This window comes from Taudactylus pleione, unplaced genomic scaffold, assembly GCF_031769625.1.
Source record: "Taudactylus pleione unplaced genomic scaffold, aTauple2 ptg001058l, whole genome shotgun sequence".
Lineage (NCBI taxonomy): Eukaryota > Metazoa > Chordata > Amphibia > Anura > Myobatrachidae > Taudactylus > Taudactylus pleione.
This window is the reverse complement of record NW_028285459.1, coordinates 561803-575847: the sequence shown is the minus strand read 5'-3', so window position 1 is coordinate 575847 and position 14045 is coordinate 561803. Positions and strand designations below refer to the sequence as shown.

General features: G+C 45.4%; 1 protein-coding gene across 2 annotated transcripts in view; it reads left to right on the top strand.

Annotated features, from left to right (window-relative positions):
* The window catches only part of LOC148453944 (presenilin-associated rhomboid-like protein, mitochondrial), a 98169-nt gene that overhangs the window by 58475 nt on the left and 25649 nt on the right, over nucleotides 1–14045 (top strand). For both annotated transcript variants that reach the window (XM_088461466.1, XM_088461465.1), the window contains exon 7: nucleotides 12320–12469. In XM_088461466.1, coding sequence (XP_088317592.1) covers nucleotides 12320–12469 — 150 coding nt within the window. The remainder of the gene's footprint in view (nucleotides 1–12319; nucleotides 12470–14045) is intronic.

Sequence of the window (14045 nt, the reverse complement as noted above, 5' to 3'; positions counted from 1 at the left end):
CCAACCTTGAAGACTGGCGTCGGTTTTGACCAATGTCCAATCCGACACCCAAAAGGGGCGACCCTGCCTGAGATGCTTTGTCTGCAACCACCAGGTCAGGGACAACCGTACCTCTGGAGAGAGACACAGCAGCTGAGACCTGAGCTGCGATGATCCTTGTTCCAGTGAGACAGAACAAATTGCTGCAGTTGTCTGGAGTGGAATTGAGCGTATTCCACCATCCTGAAGGTGGCCACCATCGACCCCAGGACCTGCATGGCTACTTGAACGGATATCTGCCTGTTGCAAAGCAACCTGCGTATTCGTGATTGTAAGGCAAGGATCTTCTCCTCCGGCAGATATATTTTCTGCACCACGGAGTCCAATCTCGCTCCCTAATGGCACATCTGCTGTACCGGACAGGGTGACGACTTTTGCCAGTTTATGATCCAGCCGTGACTGTACAGACATGATACTGTCGGCCTCAAATGATCCTGTAACTGCTGTGGGGACTGCCCCAGCAACAGGAGGTCATCCAAGTAAGGCAAAATCCTGACGCCTTGGCGTCTGAGGCATGCCATCATCACTGCCATCACCTTGATGAATACCCGAGGGGCTGTGGACAGGCCAAACGGCAGGGCCTGGAACTGAAATGTTCCTCCCCTACCGCAAAACGAAGACATTTTTGATCAGCCTGTGTGATTGGGATGTGAAGGTAGGCATCCTGTATATCTAAGGACACCATATAGTCCCCCTGCTCCATTGCCAACACAATCGATCGCAATATTTCCATCCTGAACCCGGGGGCTCGAACGAATTTGTTGAGCTCTCTCATATTCAGAATAATCTGGTATGACCCATTCGGTTTCTGAACCAAGAACAGATTGGAGTAAAACCCCTCTCGGAACTGGTTCTCTGGCACCGGAATCACTACTTCTGATGCTAGTAAAGCAAGAATAGCCTTCTGAAGGGCCAAAGCTCTTTCTGAACCCACCCGCGGGTTTACACAAAAGAATCTTTGAGGAGTCCTGCAAAACGTCAGGGCGTACCCTCGGGAAACAACTCCCAGAACCCAGACATTCTCCATCGTGAGGTGCCAGGGCTCTGAGAACCGAAGCAGTCTGCCCCCCACCCTGGGATCTCCCAAGGGAGGCCTGTCCCATCAGGCCACTGGTTTATCCTGGACCCTAGATCCTGGACGTTTGTTCTGCCAGGGCTTCCTGGGTCCTGCCTTTCTTGGTGGAAATCTCACTGAGGGCTGACCTTGCCCTGTGGCCGAAACCCCCGAAAGGATGCCCTCCTCAATTTAGACGAGGTTGCTGATGGCAAACCTGCCGTCTTTGAGGCTGCCATGGAGGATACAATTTTGTCCAGTTCTGGACCAAAGAGAACACCTCCTGTGAATGGAAGGAATTCTAGGGCCTTTTTGGACCCGGCATCTGCCCCTCCAATCTTTCAACCAGGGGATCCTACGTGCCACCACGGACTCAGCTGAAACTTTAGAGGAAAGGATCCCTGCATCCAAGGCGGCATCACCCAAATAAGAGGCCCCTTCTCTAATAAAGGAGATCATATCCAGTTGCTCCTTAGAGGCATCTGGTAAAGACTCCATTAGAGTTTTTGCCCACTCCTCAATAGCTCTTGCTACCCAGGCAGTGGCCATAGCTGGGCGGGTGGCCGTTCCTGCCAGCGAAAATATAGATTTGAGACAAGTCTCCAGTCTCCTATCCGTGGTTTCCTTCAGCAAAACTGCTGGGATTAGCAAAGTGGTACGTTTAATCAGCTGTGCCACATGTGCATCAACTGATGGTGGATTCTCCCACTTGGCACAGTCCTCTGCTGGAAAAGGATATAGAAGCGCCATTCTTTTAGACGAATGGCTTATCTTATCCGGTCAGACCCAGGCTTCCTCCATAAGTTCTGATAAATGTTCAGACTTTGGGATTCTGCCTTAACCACTTTCTGGCACTTGAACAGGGGGGCTTTGCTAAGCAGAAGATCCCCTTCCTCGATATTTAACACCGATTTTACAGCCCTTATCAGAAAAGGGACATCGGCTACTGGGAAATGATCATCACCCCCCTCGGAGCTAGACTCCTGCGAAGAGTCCTGTGCTTGTTCCTCGGAATAGGAGGCACTGGAGTACTCACCCATATAAGGCGGTACATGGCGCCTAGATTTAGGCTGCTTTGGCTTGAAGCCTGAGGCTGAAAAACCCCCGAGGATGATGCCATAACCTTACCAGCACCAGGGTCCATGTGCATAGGATGCATCTGCAGAGGCAAACCCCAAACCGGTGGTACCGGGGCAGCCAGCCGTTCTGCCACCTGAGCCATAACCTGACAAAATGATGCCCAAGGAGGCTCAGGGCCTGAAACAGGCAAACTTAATTGGTGTGGTGGCTGTCTGAAACAGTTCCCACAAAGTACATTTTGTAGAAAGTCCTGTGGGGACAAACCTACCTTGCAGGCTACACAGGATATCAGCAACGGCTGGTCAGGAACATCAAATCCCGGCGGTCTAGGCTAGGAGAACAAGCCGTATGCCTCCTGACTGCAGCGCGTCTCCGGCCAGTCTCATCGCCGGAGGCCGGACTGCCACGTGGTCCCGGCTTCAGCGGCCGCCGCAACCACCTGCTTACCTGCCATCCCCTTGATCCGGTTGCGGTCCAGGGCATGAGAACCCCTGCCGAATCCACAGCCATGGACCTGCCAAGGCTAGCGGTGCGGCGCCGGAGGAGGTAGTTGCAGCACGTGGCCGGTGCACCTCCAATCAGGCGCGAGGCTTTTTCCAGGACAGCTAAGACCAACTCTCTCTTTTTTTTTTTTTTTTTGTTACTCGTCTGCAGGACTGCTCCCGCAGTCCCACTGTCTATGTGGTGAACACACCAAACAGGAAGAACTGGCTACCTGAGGCAGGGGGTGGGGTATATGAGGAGGAAACCCGGTGCATCCTGGGAGCAGAGAGCTTGTTTGTGTTAACTGTTTGGTGACCGGGATTCATACCCCAATGTAATGGCTGTGGACCCCATGGACCCCGAAGAAGAAAATGCATAGGGCCCCCCTGTATTTCCCAGAACCAGCACTGGACCATTTCTAGCAGGAAGGAGGTGATGCCACAGCCAGTGGAGCCCTTTCACCGGGCCCCCCAGCCACAGCATCACCCCTGACCACTAGTCAGCCCAGGTCGGGGATTCCTGGGGAGTTGGGGACCCCCCCAATAAAGGGGTCCCCCTCTCCAGGGCACCCGAGGTCAAGGCTGATAGCTTGGGGCTATCCCCGGCACCCCTGGGCGGTGGGTGCCGGGTTGATTATGTAAAGTGTGGTGCAATTAAATTTAAAATATTGTCTTTTGCTGTGGAACTACAGTTCCCAGCAAGCCTTCCCCCACATGCTGGTACTTGGAGAACCACAAGTATCAGCATACGTGGCATTACGGGCGTGCTGGTAGCTGTAGTTCCACAACAAAAGCAATATTAAAAAAACACAACACACACCGTAGAAAAGTATAATTTTATTAAAACATACTCACACATGCATACACTATCTCACATACTCGACTAGTATCCCTGAAGCCAATCTGTCCTCTTCCCCAGTAGCCAATCCTATGCGTGGATCTGTCCTCTTCGTTCCAAAGTAGGCAAATCCTGGATCTTGGTAAAACAAATAAAAAATTACCCGAGCCCACGAACATTAGTAGTGTTCTCTAAGAACACTACTACCCGAATGACAGCTCCGCTGCGGGATTTCAGTCCAGAAATCCCAGTGCGGAGCGCTCATTGGCTGAGAGAGGCGAGCCTTCCGCCTCTCAGCCAATGAACGGTTCTCACCATTGAATTGAATGCCCTTTTCAAAAATGGCGCCTAAGCGCCATTTTTGAAATTCAAAGATGGCTGACGTGAGCCAATCACGACTTGCAACATCATTGCCCCGCCACCTTGGCTGGCTTAAATACTGTAAGCACAAGTTGCCATGCACTCAGTCGGTGGCAGGGAGGCAGCAGAGAAGAGCTGCAGAAGACTCGGCAGAAGCCCTGGATGGGCGATGGCCAGGAAAAAGAGTTTAAAGGCCGTCGCCCTCCAGGTGAAGTCCTGGGGGAGCGGCAGCCATGTAAAAGAGCTTAAGGTGAAGGTCCCGCTAAATAAAATATTTTAAAACACGGTCTGTCTGTTTTATTTTAATATTTCTTTTGCAGCAGTACTATAGGTACCATCAGGCCCTTAGTGCCCCGCCTGCTGGCACTTGTGGTTCTCCATGTGCCAGTATGCGGGGGATGCCTGATGGGACCTGTAGTACTACTGCAAAAGACAATATTTATATATTCATATGCTACACACAACATAAATCAACACAGCACCCACCGCCCAGGGGTGCTGGGGATATCCCCGTGCTATCAGCCTGGGCCTGGGGGGGTGCCCTGGAGAGGGGGACCCCTTTAATTGGGCAGTCCCCAACTCCCCAGGCATCCCCGGCCTGAGATGACTAGCAGTCAGGGGTGATGCTTTGGCTTGGGGGCCCAGTGAAAGGGCTCCCCTGGCTGTGGCATCACCCCCCTGCTGATTCTGGTAAATACAGGGGGGCCCTACACATTTTTTCCTCCTGTATTTCCAGAACCAGGACTGTCTCAGAGCCCAGTGCTGGTTGCTCTAAGTATGGGGGATGCCTACATCATTTGTCCCCCATATTTTGGCATCAAGGACAGGTTCTGAAATGCCTGGTGCTGGTTGTGCTTAATACGGGGGACCCCTATGTCGTTTGTCAACTCGTATTTAGCACAACCAGTACTAGGGCTCCAAAGCACGGCGCTGGTTGTTTTCTGGGGGGGGGAAGGTGGGGCTACGATTTATTTTTTGCACATTCAATTTTTAACATGATGCGTAGATGGATCTCACTGCTGCATTCGTCCATCTGTGGGTTATTGATTTGATTTTCTCAAGTGCATATGCACTACCAGTGAGCCCTCTGTCGCCCACAGATGCCCCCTTTGCACGCATCGCTGCCACTGCTCTGCACCACTGCTGCTGCCGCTACCCCACATTCCTACAGCCGTCTCACACTCTGCAGCTCCCAAACCAACCTCCTGTGCTGTCCCCTCTTCCACCTGCGTTATTGTACCATTTTGTTACCCTTCTCCCCTGCAGGTGGCCCGGCTTGCTCATCCAAACCCTGATAGTTAATACATAGTTAATACATTTTAAAAAAGCTATGAAATTCCATAGACAAAAAAACCTTTCGGTTTCACATGTCCCATTAAGGCTGCTTGGACATGATCTGAAAATTCACAAAATTAATTGATTTTCTGCCACTCAAACTTCAAGAAGCAATGAAATTACGATCATTAAGGATGATGCCTTAATGGACGTGTTCCTTGCGCAATACAGATATGGTATGCCATCACACCCTGTGGTTAACTGCAGATTCAGCACTCTTATGAGATTGCTGTCACTCACAAAATGGTGGAGCTGCTAATTCACAGAATTGTGTGCTCATTGGAATACACACATGCAGTCTATGCAACTGAGGTCAAAGCAGAAAATAGAGCTGTGCAGTTGGGATAAAAGTGGTGTGGATGGGGGGAGGAGACACAGCAGCGTGGATAGGTGAGACACAAAGGCATGTAGAGGAGGGAAGGTTAAGCAGTATGGGGGGGGTAGCCAAAGTAATGCAGATGGGTGGAAAACAGTGGTGCGGATGGTAGGAAACAGAGTGGCACGGTTTGGGGGGACAGCAACGTGGATGGGGGTAGAGAGTGGCATGGACATGGGAAGACAAAGCAGTGCAGATGGGTAAAGACAGATTGGTGTGGATAAGGGAATACAGAGTAGCACAAATAGGAGAACACACAACAGTAGGGATTGGGGAAGACAGATTAGTGTGGATGGGTAGGAAGACAGAGTAGTGCGGGTGGGAGGAGGTGACAGAGTTGCACAGTTGGGGAGGACAGAGTGGTGCAGATGGAGGAATAAAGAGTGCCACAGAGGAAAGGAAGACAGCGGCATGGCTTAGGGGATGGCAGTGGTGCAGATGGAGAAACATAGATTGGTGCGGATGAGAGAACACAGACTACCATAGTTCGGAGACCACACAGCAGTAGGGATTGGGGAAGACAGATGGGTGTGGATGGGGAGGAAGACAGAGTGGTGCAGGTGGTGGGGGGAGACAGAGTTGCACGGTTGGGGGACCAGAGTAGTGCAGATGGAGGAAGAAAGACAGCAACGTGGCTGTGGAGAAGGCAAGTATGCAGGGCGGTGTGGCTGGGGAAAAAATTGGTGCAGATGAGGGAACACAGACTATATCACAGTTGGGAGACCACACAGCAGTAGAGATTGGGGAATATATAGCAGCATGGAGGCATATAGGGAAAAAATTATATTTTTAAAAATAAGGGAGCTGAATGTGTATTCTAAATGAGATAAATGTATGCAGTGAGAAGGATGTTAGAAGCCAGGAGATTGTTATGGTGATCAAATGGGAAGATTGTGGGCACTGAGTGGTATGTGGGAGCCACATAACTGCTCAAACCTCAGTTGCATAGACTGCATGTGTGTATTCCAATGAGCACACAATTCTGTGAATTAGCAGCTCCACCATTTTGTGAGTGACAGCAATTTCATTCTGTGAGAGTGCTGAATCTGCAGTTAACCACAGGGTGTGATGGCATACCATATCTGTATTGCACAAGGAACACGTCCATTAAGGCGTCACCTTTAATGATCATAATTTCATTGCTTTTTGGAGTTTGAGTGGCAGAAAGTCAATAGGTTCTGTGAATTTTCAGATCATGTCCAAGCAGCCTTAATGGGACATGTGAAACTGTAAGTTTTTTTGTCTATGATTTACATTAACTCAGACTTTATAATTTTCTTCAAAATCTTTTTTAATGTTATGACCTTTAATAATGTATATTATATGTATATTATATTCACAGTCCAAGATCAACCTTCGTCCATAATTTCTAATTAGTTTGCATTAATGTGATCTCTCACTGCAGGCTGTGTTCTCTTTCTCTTATTGAACCTGTCAGAATGTTCAAGAGAGATACATTGTTACACTGTTACCAAACACTATTCGTTTTGGACTGTGTTACTCAGGTGCTCATTTATATCCGTGTCTCTGTAATGACCAATCCCACCAAGCTATTTCATATTTTCTCTGTTAAATTTTCAGTTTTCTGCGTGTTTCGCTGATAAGCTCTCACCTTTTTTGCCTTGAGAAAGCTTATCAGCGAAACGTGTGTCTGCATGCCTGTCTTACTATGACCTGTGATGATATAATCTAACAAAGAATGTGAAAATTTAAAACTGCTATGTGGGAACTGTCCTAGTTACAGGGACATGACATGGAACTGAGTCTCTGAGTCGTATAAACCTGAACCGAATAGAATGTAACAGTATTGTTATAGTGTTTCTTCCTTGTTTGCTTTAATAATAGCTACTAGAGGAAGCATATACATGCTACAATGGCAAACCTTTTGAATACTTAACAGAAAAAATATGAACTAGCTTGGTGGGATTTGTCCTAATTACAGGGACACTGATATGTAAATGAGCCCTTCAGTAACACAAAATGAATAGTGTTTGGTAACAGTGTAACAATGTATCTCTCTTGAACATTCTGACAGTATCTACAAGAGAAAGTGAACACAGCCTGCAGTGAGAGGTGCACACTAATTAAAAATTATGGATGAAGGTTGATCTTGGACTGTGAATATAATAGACCTATACATTATTAAAGGTCATAATATGAAAAAACATATTGAAGAAAATTATAAAGTCTGAGTTAATGTATATAATAATAACATATGGTCAGGGGAGAGAGACCAATGAATCCACTCAATTTCTGCAAATGCTAATATACGGTAAATAGCAAAAATAAAATTAATAAGTGGAACATCTATCCAGACGTAATATAATAAGTAGAGATGTGCGGTTCGGTTCTCCATAAATCCGAATCCACCCGAATTTCGTGAATCTGGGTAAATGTTAGTTGCAGTTCTGATCTTCTGAGAAGATCCACGTAAATCCAGGTCGCAGGTCTGATCTTTTTGTGATTCGGAATTCGGATTTTAAACCCGAATTTTGGGTGTTGGATTGCATAAATTACATGATTTTAGCTGTTTTTAAAGCATTTATCTTTTTTTTTTTTTTTTAACATCCAGATCCAAAACCAAAACACTTGAGGGTGGTTTTGCAAGACCAAACCCAGATCCAAAACCAAAACACGGGGGTCGGCGCACATCCCTAATAATAAGTATCATGCTATACTGAAATAAGTGAATAATATGTGATCAACATACTGACTGGAGGAGTCAAGATATTCATACAGAATCTCATGTATTAAGATTTATGTCGCTAGCTATGACTGAATGTCATGCAATCACTGTGCTCCATATGATCAACTATAATTGAGTGTAATGTAATTCTCACGTTCTCATTGCTCTTATGACTCAGAGTTTAACTTGAATATTTAAATATATACCACAAAGCCATAATAACACAGACACACAGCAGGGATATTTTTATTTTAATACACATTCTTTAATATATTTCATGTCACCACTTTATAATTTTTAACCTCTATTTCGCTGGCTAACGTCCTAAAGAAAAGGAAATTTTTAAAGTATACCTAATAAACGTTGTTTTTTTATAAAAATAAAGATACATTTTGTGCGCCACCTAAAAGACAAAAACCTTTCTTGTATTTTTAATTGGAGTTGCAATTCATGTTCCCAATCTCCTGTGAATTTGGCGAATAGATAGCACAAGCAGCTTCTGCTGATTTAAATGATATGCAGCATGTCTATGTTCTCTGTGCGTCTGCGGGTGTATTTGCATGCTAAACACTACGTTACAGTGTTACAACCACTGATACTGTGACATAGCGTTTGCCATGAGGTATTCCCAGTACACACGTAACGCCATAGATCGAGGAATGTTGAGTGTACCCACAACTTCAGAAATGGAATGTCCCATCCGTTGGGCACCTACTATCATTCCCCGTGTAACTTCGATAATTCACGTCACCTTGCCATGAGCAGCCTTACTGGTGTTCAAACTGACTCATGAGATGTCAGATTACAACTGATGCAGGTCTCGGCATTTCCAAGATGTCACAGTACGGTGATGCCACCTATCATTACCTTTACATACTGCTATCCCATAACTTTTAGCACTTCAGTATAATAGAAAACGATCTCTCAACCTATTCAAAGTTATACACTTTACAAAACACAGCAGGCACAAACTGAGTACTACATTAGTTACGTTGCCGTGACCGCTCTGATTAATTCTGAAATATCACAAATGACTACCTTTTATATCAGGAAAAGTATCTTTTCACATTTAACATTTCAGTAGAGTAGTGTGTTATGTTCTAGTAATTGGCAGTGATGACAATTTCTATTCGATGTCATCTGAGATCAATCTCGGATTACATCATCCGGATTCATGCGTTTCATTTTCCAAACAGGTTACTGAATTTACTAAGCTGCCGAGTTCCTGTCATTCGTGTTGTTCGATGGTGTAATCATTCGTATTATTCATTTCTATTTAGTGTTCGGTTTTCACTAACTCGAACGAACAGATGGTGATCCGCGATGGTCTGTAAATAAATAAACACAGAAGCAAGGATGGGATCGGTGAGATCCGTCTGTGCTTCTGTGTTAAAAAAATGAAAAACAGTGTCAAATTTGAAAAAAACCGTTGTGATGCCCCTCCCCAAAAGAACAACCAGCACCGAGCTTTGGAGACCCAGTACTGGTTGAGCTAAATACAGGGTACAAATGACGTAGGGGTCCCCTGTATTAACCACAACCAGCACCAGGCTATTTAGAACCAGCCCTGGTTGCCAAAATACAGGGGACAAAAGTCGTGGGGGTCCCCTGTATTTAGCGAAACCAGCACTGGGCTCTGAGCCAGTCCTGGTTTTGGAAATACAGGGTAAAAAAATGTGTAGGGTTACCCTGTAAATTCCAGAACCATCACCGGACTGTTTCTAGCGGGGGAGGTAATGTCACAGCCATGGAAACCCTTTCACCAGGTTCCTCAGCTAAAGCATTACACTTGACCACTAGGGTAATGCTAGTGGTCAAGGTGTAATCCCAGGCGGGGGATCCCTGGGGAGCTGGACACCCCTAATATAGGGGTCCTCCTCTCCAGGGCACCCGTGGCTGATAGCCTGAGGCTTTTCCCAGCAACCCTGGCCGGTGGGTGCCAGGTTGATAGTGTAGTGTGGTGTAAAAAAATAGACAAGATAAGTCTTTTGCTGTGGAGCTACAAGTCACAGCAAGCCTCCCCCTCATGCTCGTCCTTGGAGAACTATAAGCACCAGCATGCCGGGCATTACGGGCCCGCTGGTACCTGTAGTTCCACAACAAAATAAATATTTAATAAACCACAGAACATACACGTGACAGTACATGCACACGCCCACTCCCTATCTCACATATTCACCTATGTATCCCTGAAGTCATCACGTCCACTTCTCCAAGTAGATAATCCATAGGGTACCTGTAATAAAAAATCCATACTCTCCACCTCCTATATGTGGATAATGTCCTCTTCTGCCCATCCACGGGCTTGGCAAAACAAAAAATGAAAAATCGTGGACCCACAAACTTAGTACTGTCCTCTAAGGACAGTACTACCCCATTAAAGTCCCACCATTGACTTATATGGTGAGAACCGCAAAGTAACTTTAAGTAACCCTTGCGGTTCTCACCATTGAAGTCAATGGTGGGACCCATTCATTCGCTGAGAGGCGGAAGGCTTGCGTCTCTCAGCCAATGAAAGCTCAGCACCGGGATTTCTATACTGAAATCCTGCGGCAGTGTGCTCATTTGGGTAGTACTGTCCTTCGAGGACAGTACTAAGTTCGTCTGTCCGCAATTTTTAGTTTTTTGTTTTGCCAAACCCGTGGATGCCTACATGGACAGAAGAGGACATGATCCACACATAGGAGGAGGTGAGTATAGTTTGTTTACTTACCCTATGGATTATATACTTGGAGAAGTGGATGTGATGGCTTCATGGATACATTATTGAGATAGGGAGTTTGACTGTACATGTGTGTGTGCATGTATGTGTAATTAAACTTGTACTGGTCACGGTGTGTGCTCTGTGTTTTTTTTATATATTTGTTTTGCTGTGGAAATACAGGTAGCAGCGGGCCTGTAATGCTGGTACTTGTGGTTCTCCAAGTACCAGCATGCAAGGGAGGCTTGCTGGTACCTGTAGTTCAGCAAAAGACAATATTATTTAATCTATTTTCTTACACCACACTACACTATCAACCTGGCACCCACTGGCCAGGTTTGCTGGGGATAGCCCCGGGCGATCAGCCCAGGCCTGTGGTGTCCTGCCTGGGCTGACTAGCGGTCAGAGGTAATGCTGGGGGACAGACTAGAAACAGCCCGGTGCTGGTTCTGGAATTTACAGGAGATCCTTACACATTTGTTTTTCCCCCGTATTTCTGGAACCAGGACCGGCACAGAGCCCAGTGTTGGTTGCGCTAAATACAGGGGACCCCTATGTCTTTTGTCCCCTGTATTTTGGCAACCAGGGCTTGTTCTGAATAGCATGGTGCTGGTTGTGCTTAATACAGGGGACCCCTATGTATTTTGTATGCTGTACTTAGCACAACCAGTACTGGGTCTCCAAAGCCCGATGCTGGTTGTCCTTTTGGGGAGGGGGCCATGCCTTTTTTTTTTTTTTTTCTAATTTTACACTGGTTTCCATTTTTTTTTTAACACAGAAGCCTAGATGGATCTAAGTGATCCCGTCCGTGCTTCTGTGTTTATTTACACACAGATGCTTGTATCACGGATTTCCTTGATCCGTGCATGCATCTTTGTAGGTTCAGATGTGAAACTGGAATAGGAAAAGGTGTTCTATTTGAGTTTTCTATTTGGTTTCTTTTTTGTGTCTTTTGCTGCCGATTTGAACTATATTTATTTAAAACAAATATGAATCCTTAGTAAATTTCCAGGTCTTATTGCTTTCTATGGCAAAGTGCTGCCAAGGTTTTCTGATGGTCTGTATCCGAAAATATGTTACTGGCAGAGTTACAGGTATTGTCTGCAGAGTTTTAGACATCGAATGGAGCAACGTCGGCAGAGTTTTGCTTTTGGAGTTTAGCCTTTAGTTAATTCCAAATATGCATTTAACGGCCGAATTTGCCCCATTCAATGTCATTCGACCTTAGTAAACTTACACCTAATTGTCTGTCTGTGTGTGTAGTTATGGTTTTTGTTCTTTCACATTATCTGTTTTCAGTTTCTGTATTTGTATACTTATAATAATAATATTGTTATTATTATTATTATTGTTTGTTTTCATTTACAGAGTACCTCTGCCTACCCATGATTCTGTCCACATTTAGCCACTTCTCTCTTTTCCATATGGCTGCAAATATGTATGTTCTGTGGACATTTTCCTCCAGTATAGTTTCTTTTCTGGGCCAGGAGCAGTTTTTGGCAGTCTACATGTCAGCAGGTGAGTATGCATTGGTATCTTCACAGCAATTTATTCATTCTTTAAATTACAATTTTATATATATGCAGTTTAACTCCATTTTCATGACACATTTGCTCAATAATTGTCACTAATGACCAAAGTGAAGTGCCAACAAGCTCTGAGGAAAAATTCAATGTCCGTATGTGGCATTTAGGTAGGGGCAAAGAAAAGTTAGATTTATGAAAGGATGCTAATAATTATCAGATTTGGGTACATTAAACATTTTTAAACACAAATGACTAACCCACTAGTAATATAAATGTGCATGAAAAGGGAGGGGTTAATCTTGACAAGAAAAAGGGAAAATGCTCTCCCAGCACCCTGCAAATGCCAACAATGTGATTTGAATATTACATGATAATAGAAATACAGAGATCTCGGTTCACATATATTTGCAGAGATATGATTTTGAGTAACCACCATTTTATATTACTGTTTTGAGAGGCATGGATGGGACCAGCATTTGGAGGGTGTGCAGGTTCCTGTACTGCCATTTGGAGGATTTTGGGGTTTCACCAGGTGAGTTTTCTCCCAATTTAGATATATTAATGTATGTGCTATTATCATGTAGCACCACAGTACGCAATTAAATTACCCAAACTGGGTGCTAATATCACATATCGTTAGGGACCACCAGAACAGGGAAGCTGACGCGGCCTGGTGGCTTAACTATATCTTTGCAAATATATGCGAACTGAGATCCCGGTATTTCTATTACCATGTAGTATTCAAATCTCGTTGCTGGTCCTTTGTAGAGTGCTCGGGGAACGTTTTCCTTTTTCTAATCCACTAGTATCCATGCCATCATACTTGCACTACCCATTGAACACAGCAGTTCCCAGATTACCAACAGTATTTTGTTACTCGTTCTCTTCTGTAGTACAGATTTGGCCATCGTAATAGCATGCCATGGCTTCTGAAGGCCAGAAATTGTTCCAGAGTAATGCATTGGGTGAGGGAATGCACTTCCTGTGGCAGCAGTGGTTAAACTGTGAGTTGGTTTTGCAGTACAATGCAGCTGTCATTTCATACTCCTCTCATCATTCCATTCAGGTTAGACTAGTGGAGTATGCCCAGGGATATGACTGGGATGAAATAGTGATATATCTTTAATATATTTTCATGACCCGGGTGCTATGCACAGCTAAGGTCCAGCAACCTCCTTTCTGGTGGCGGCGTTCTACCAAAATGATGGAATTTGCCTGGGTGGGTGTCCAGCAGAGCTCTTTCATCTGCTGCTTTTTCTCAGATGCTTAGTAGGATCCTTCCTTCCTCTTTCGAAGCCCCGGGACTTAACTTCCCTGCCTGTACCACAACATGAGCCTTTCGGGCCATGCTTTTGCATTATCAGACAAGCCGACTTTTCCATTTGGTCTGTGCATTACCTTGTCAGTCTTTCATCATGGGTAGAAAGAACCAAACCTGCAAAAGCGCCTGACACCTGCCGCACTTCAATCTTTAGAGGAGATCTGTTTTTGGGGGCGTTTGAGTCCTAAGGGATTTGGGGCCTGATTCAGAGTTGAACGCTCTGACCAGAGCACTCACTCTGAATCAG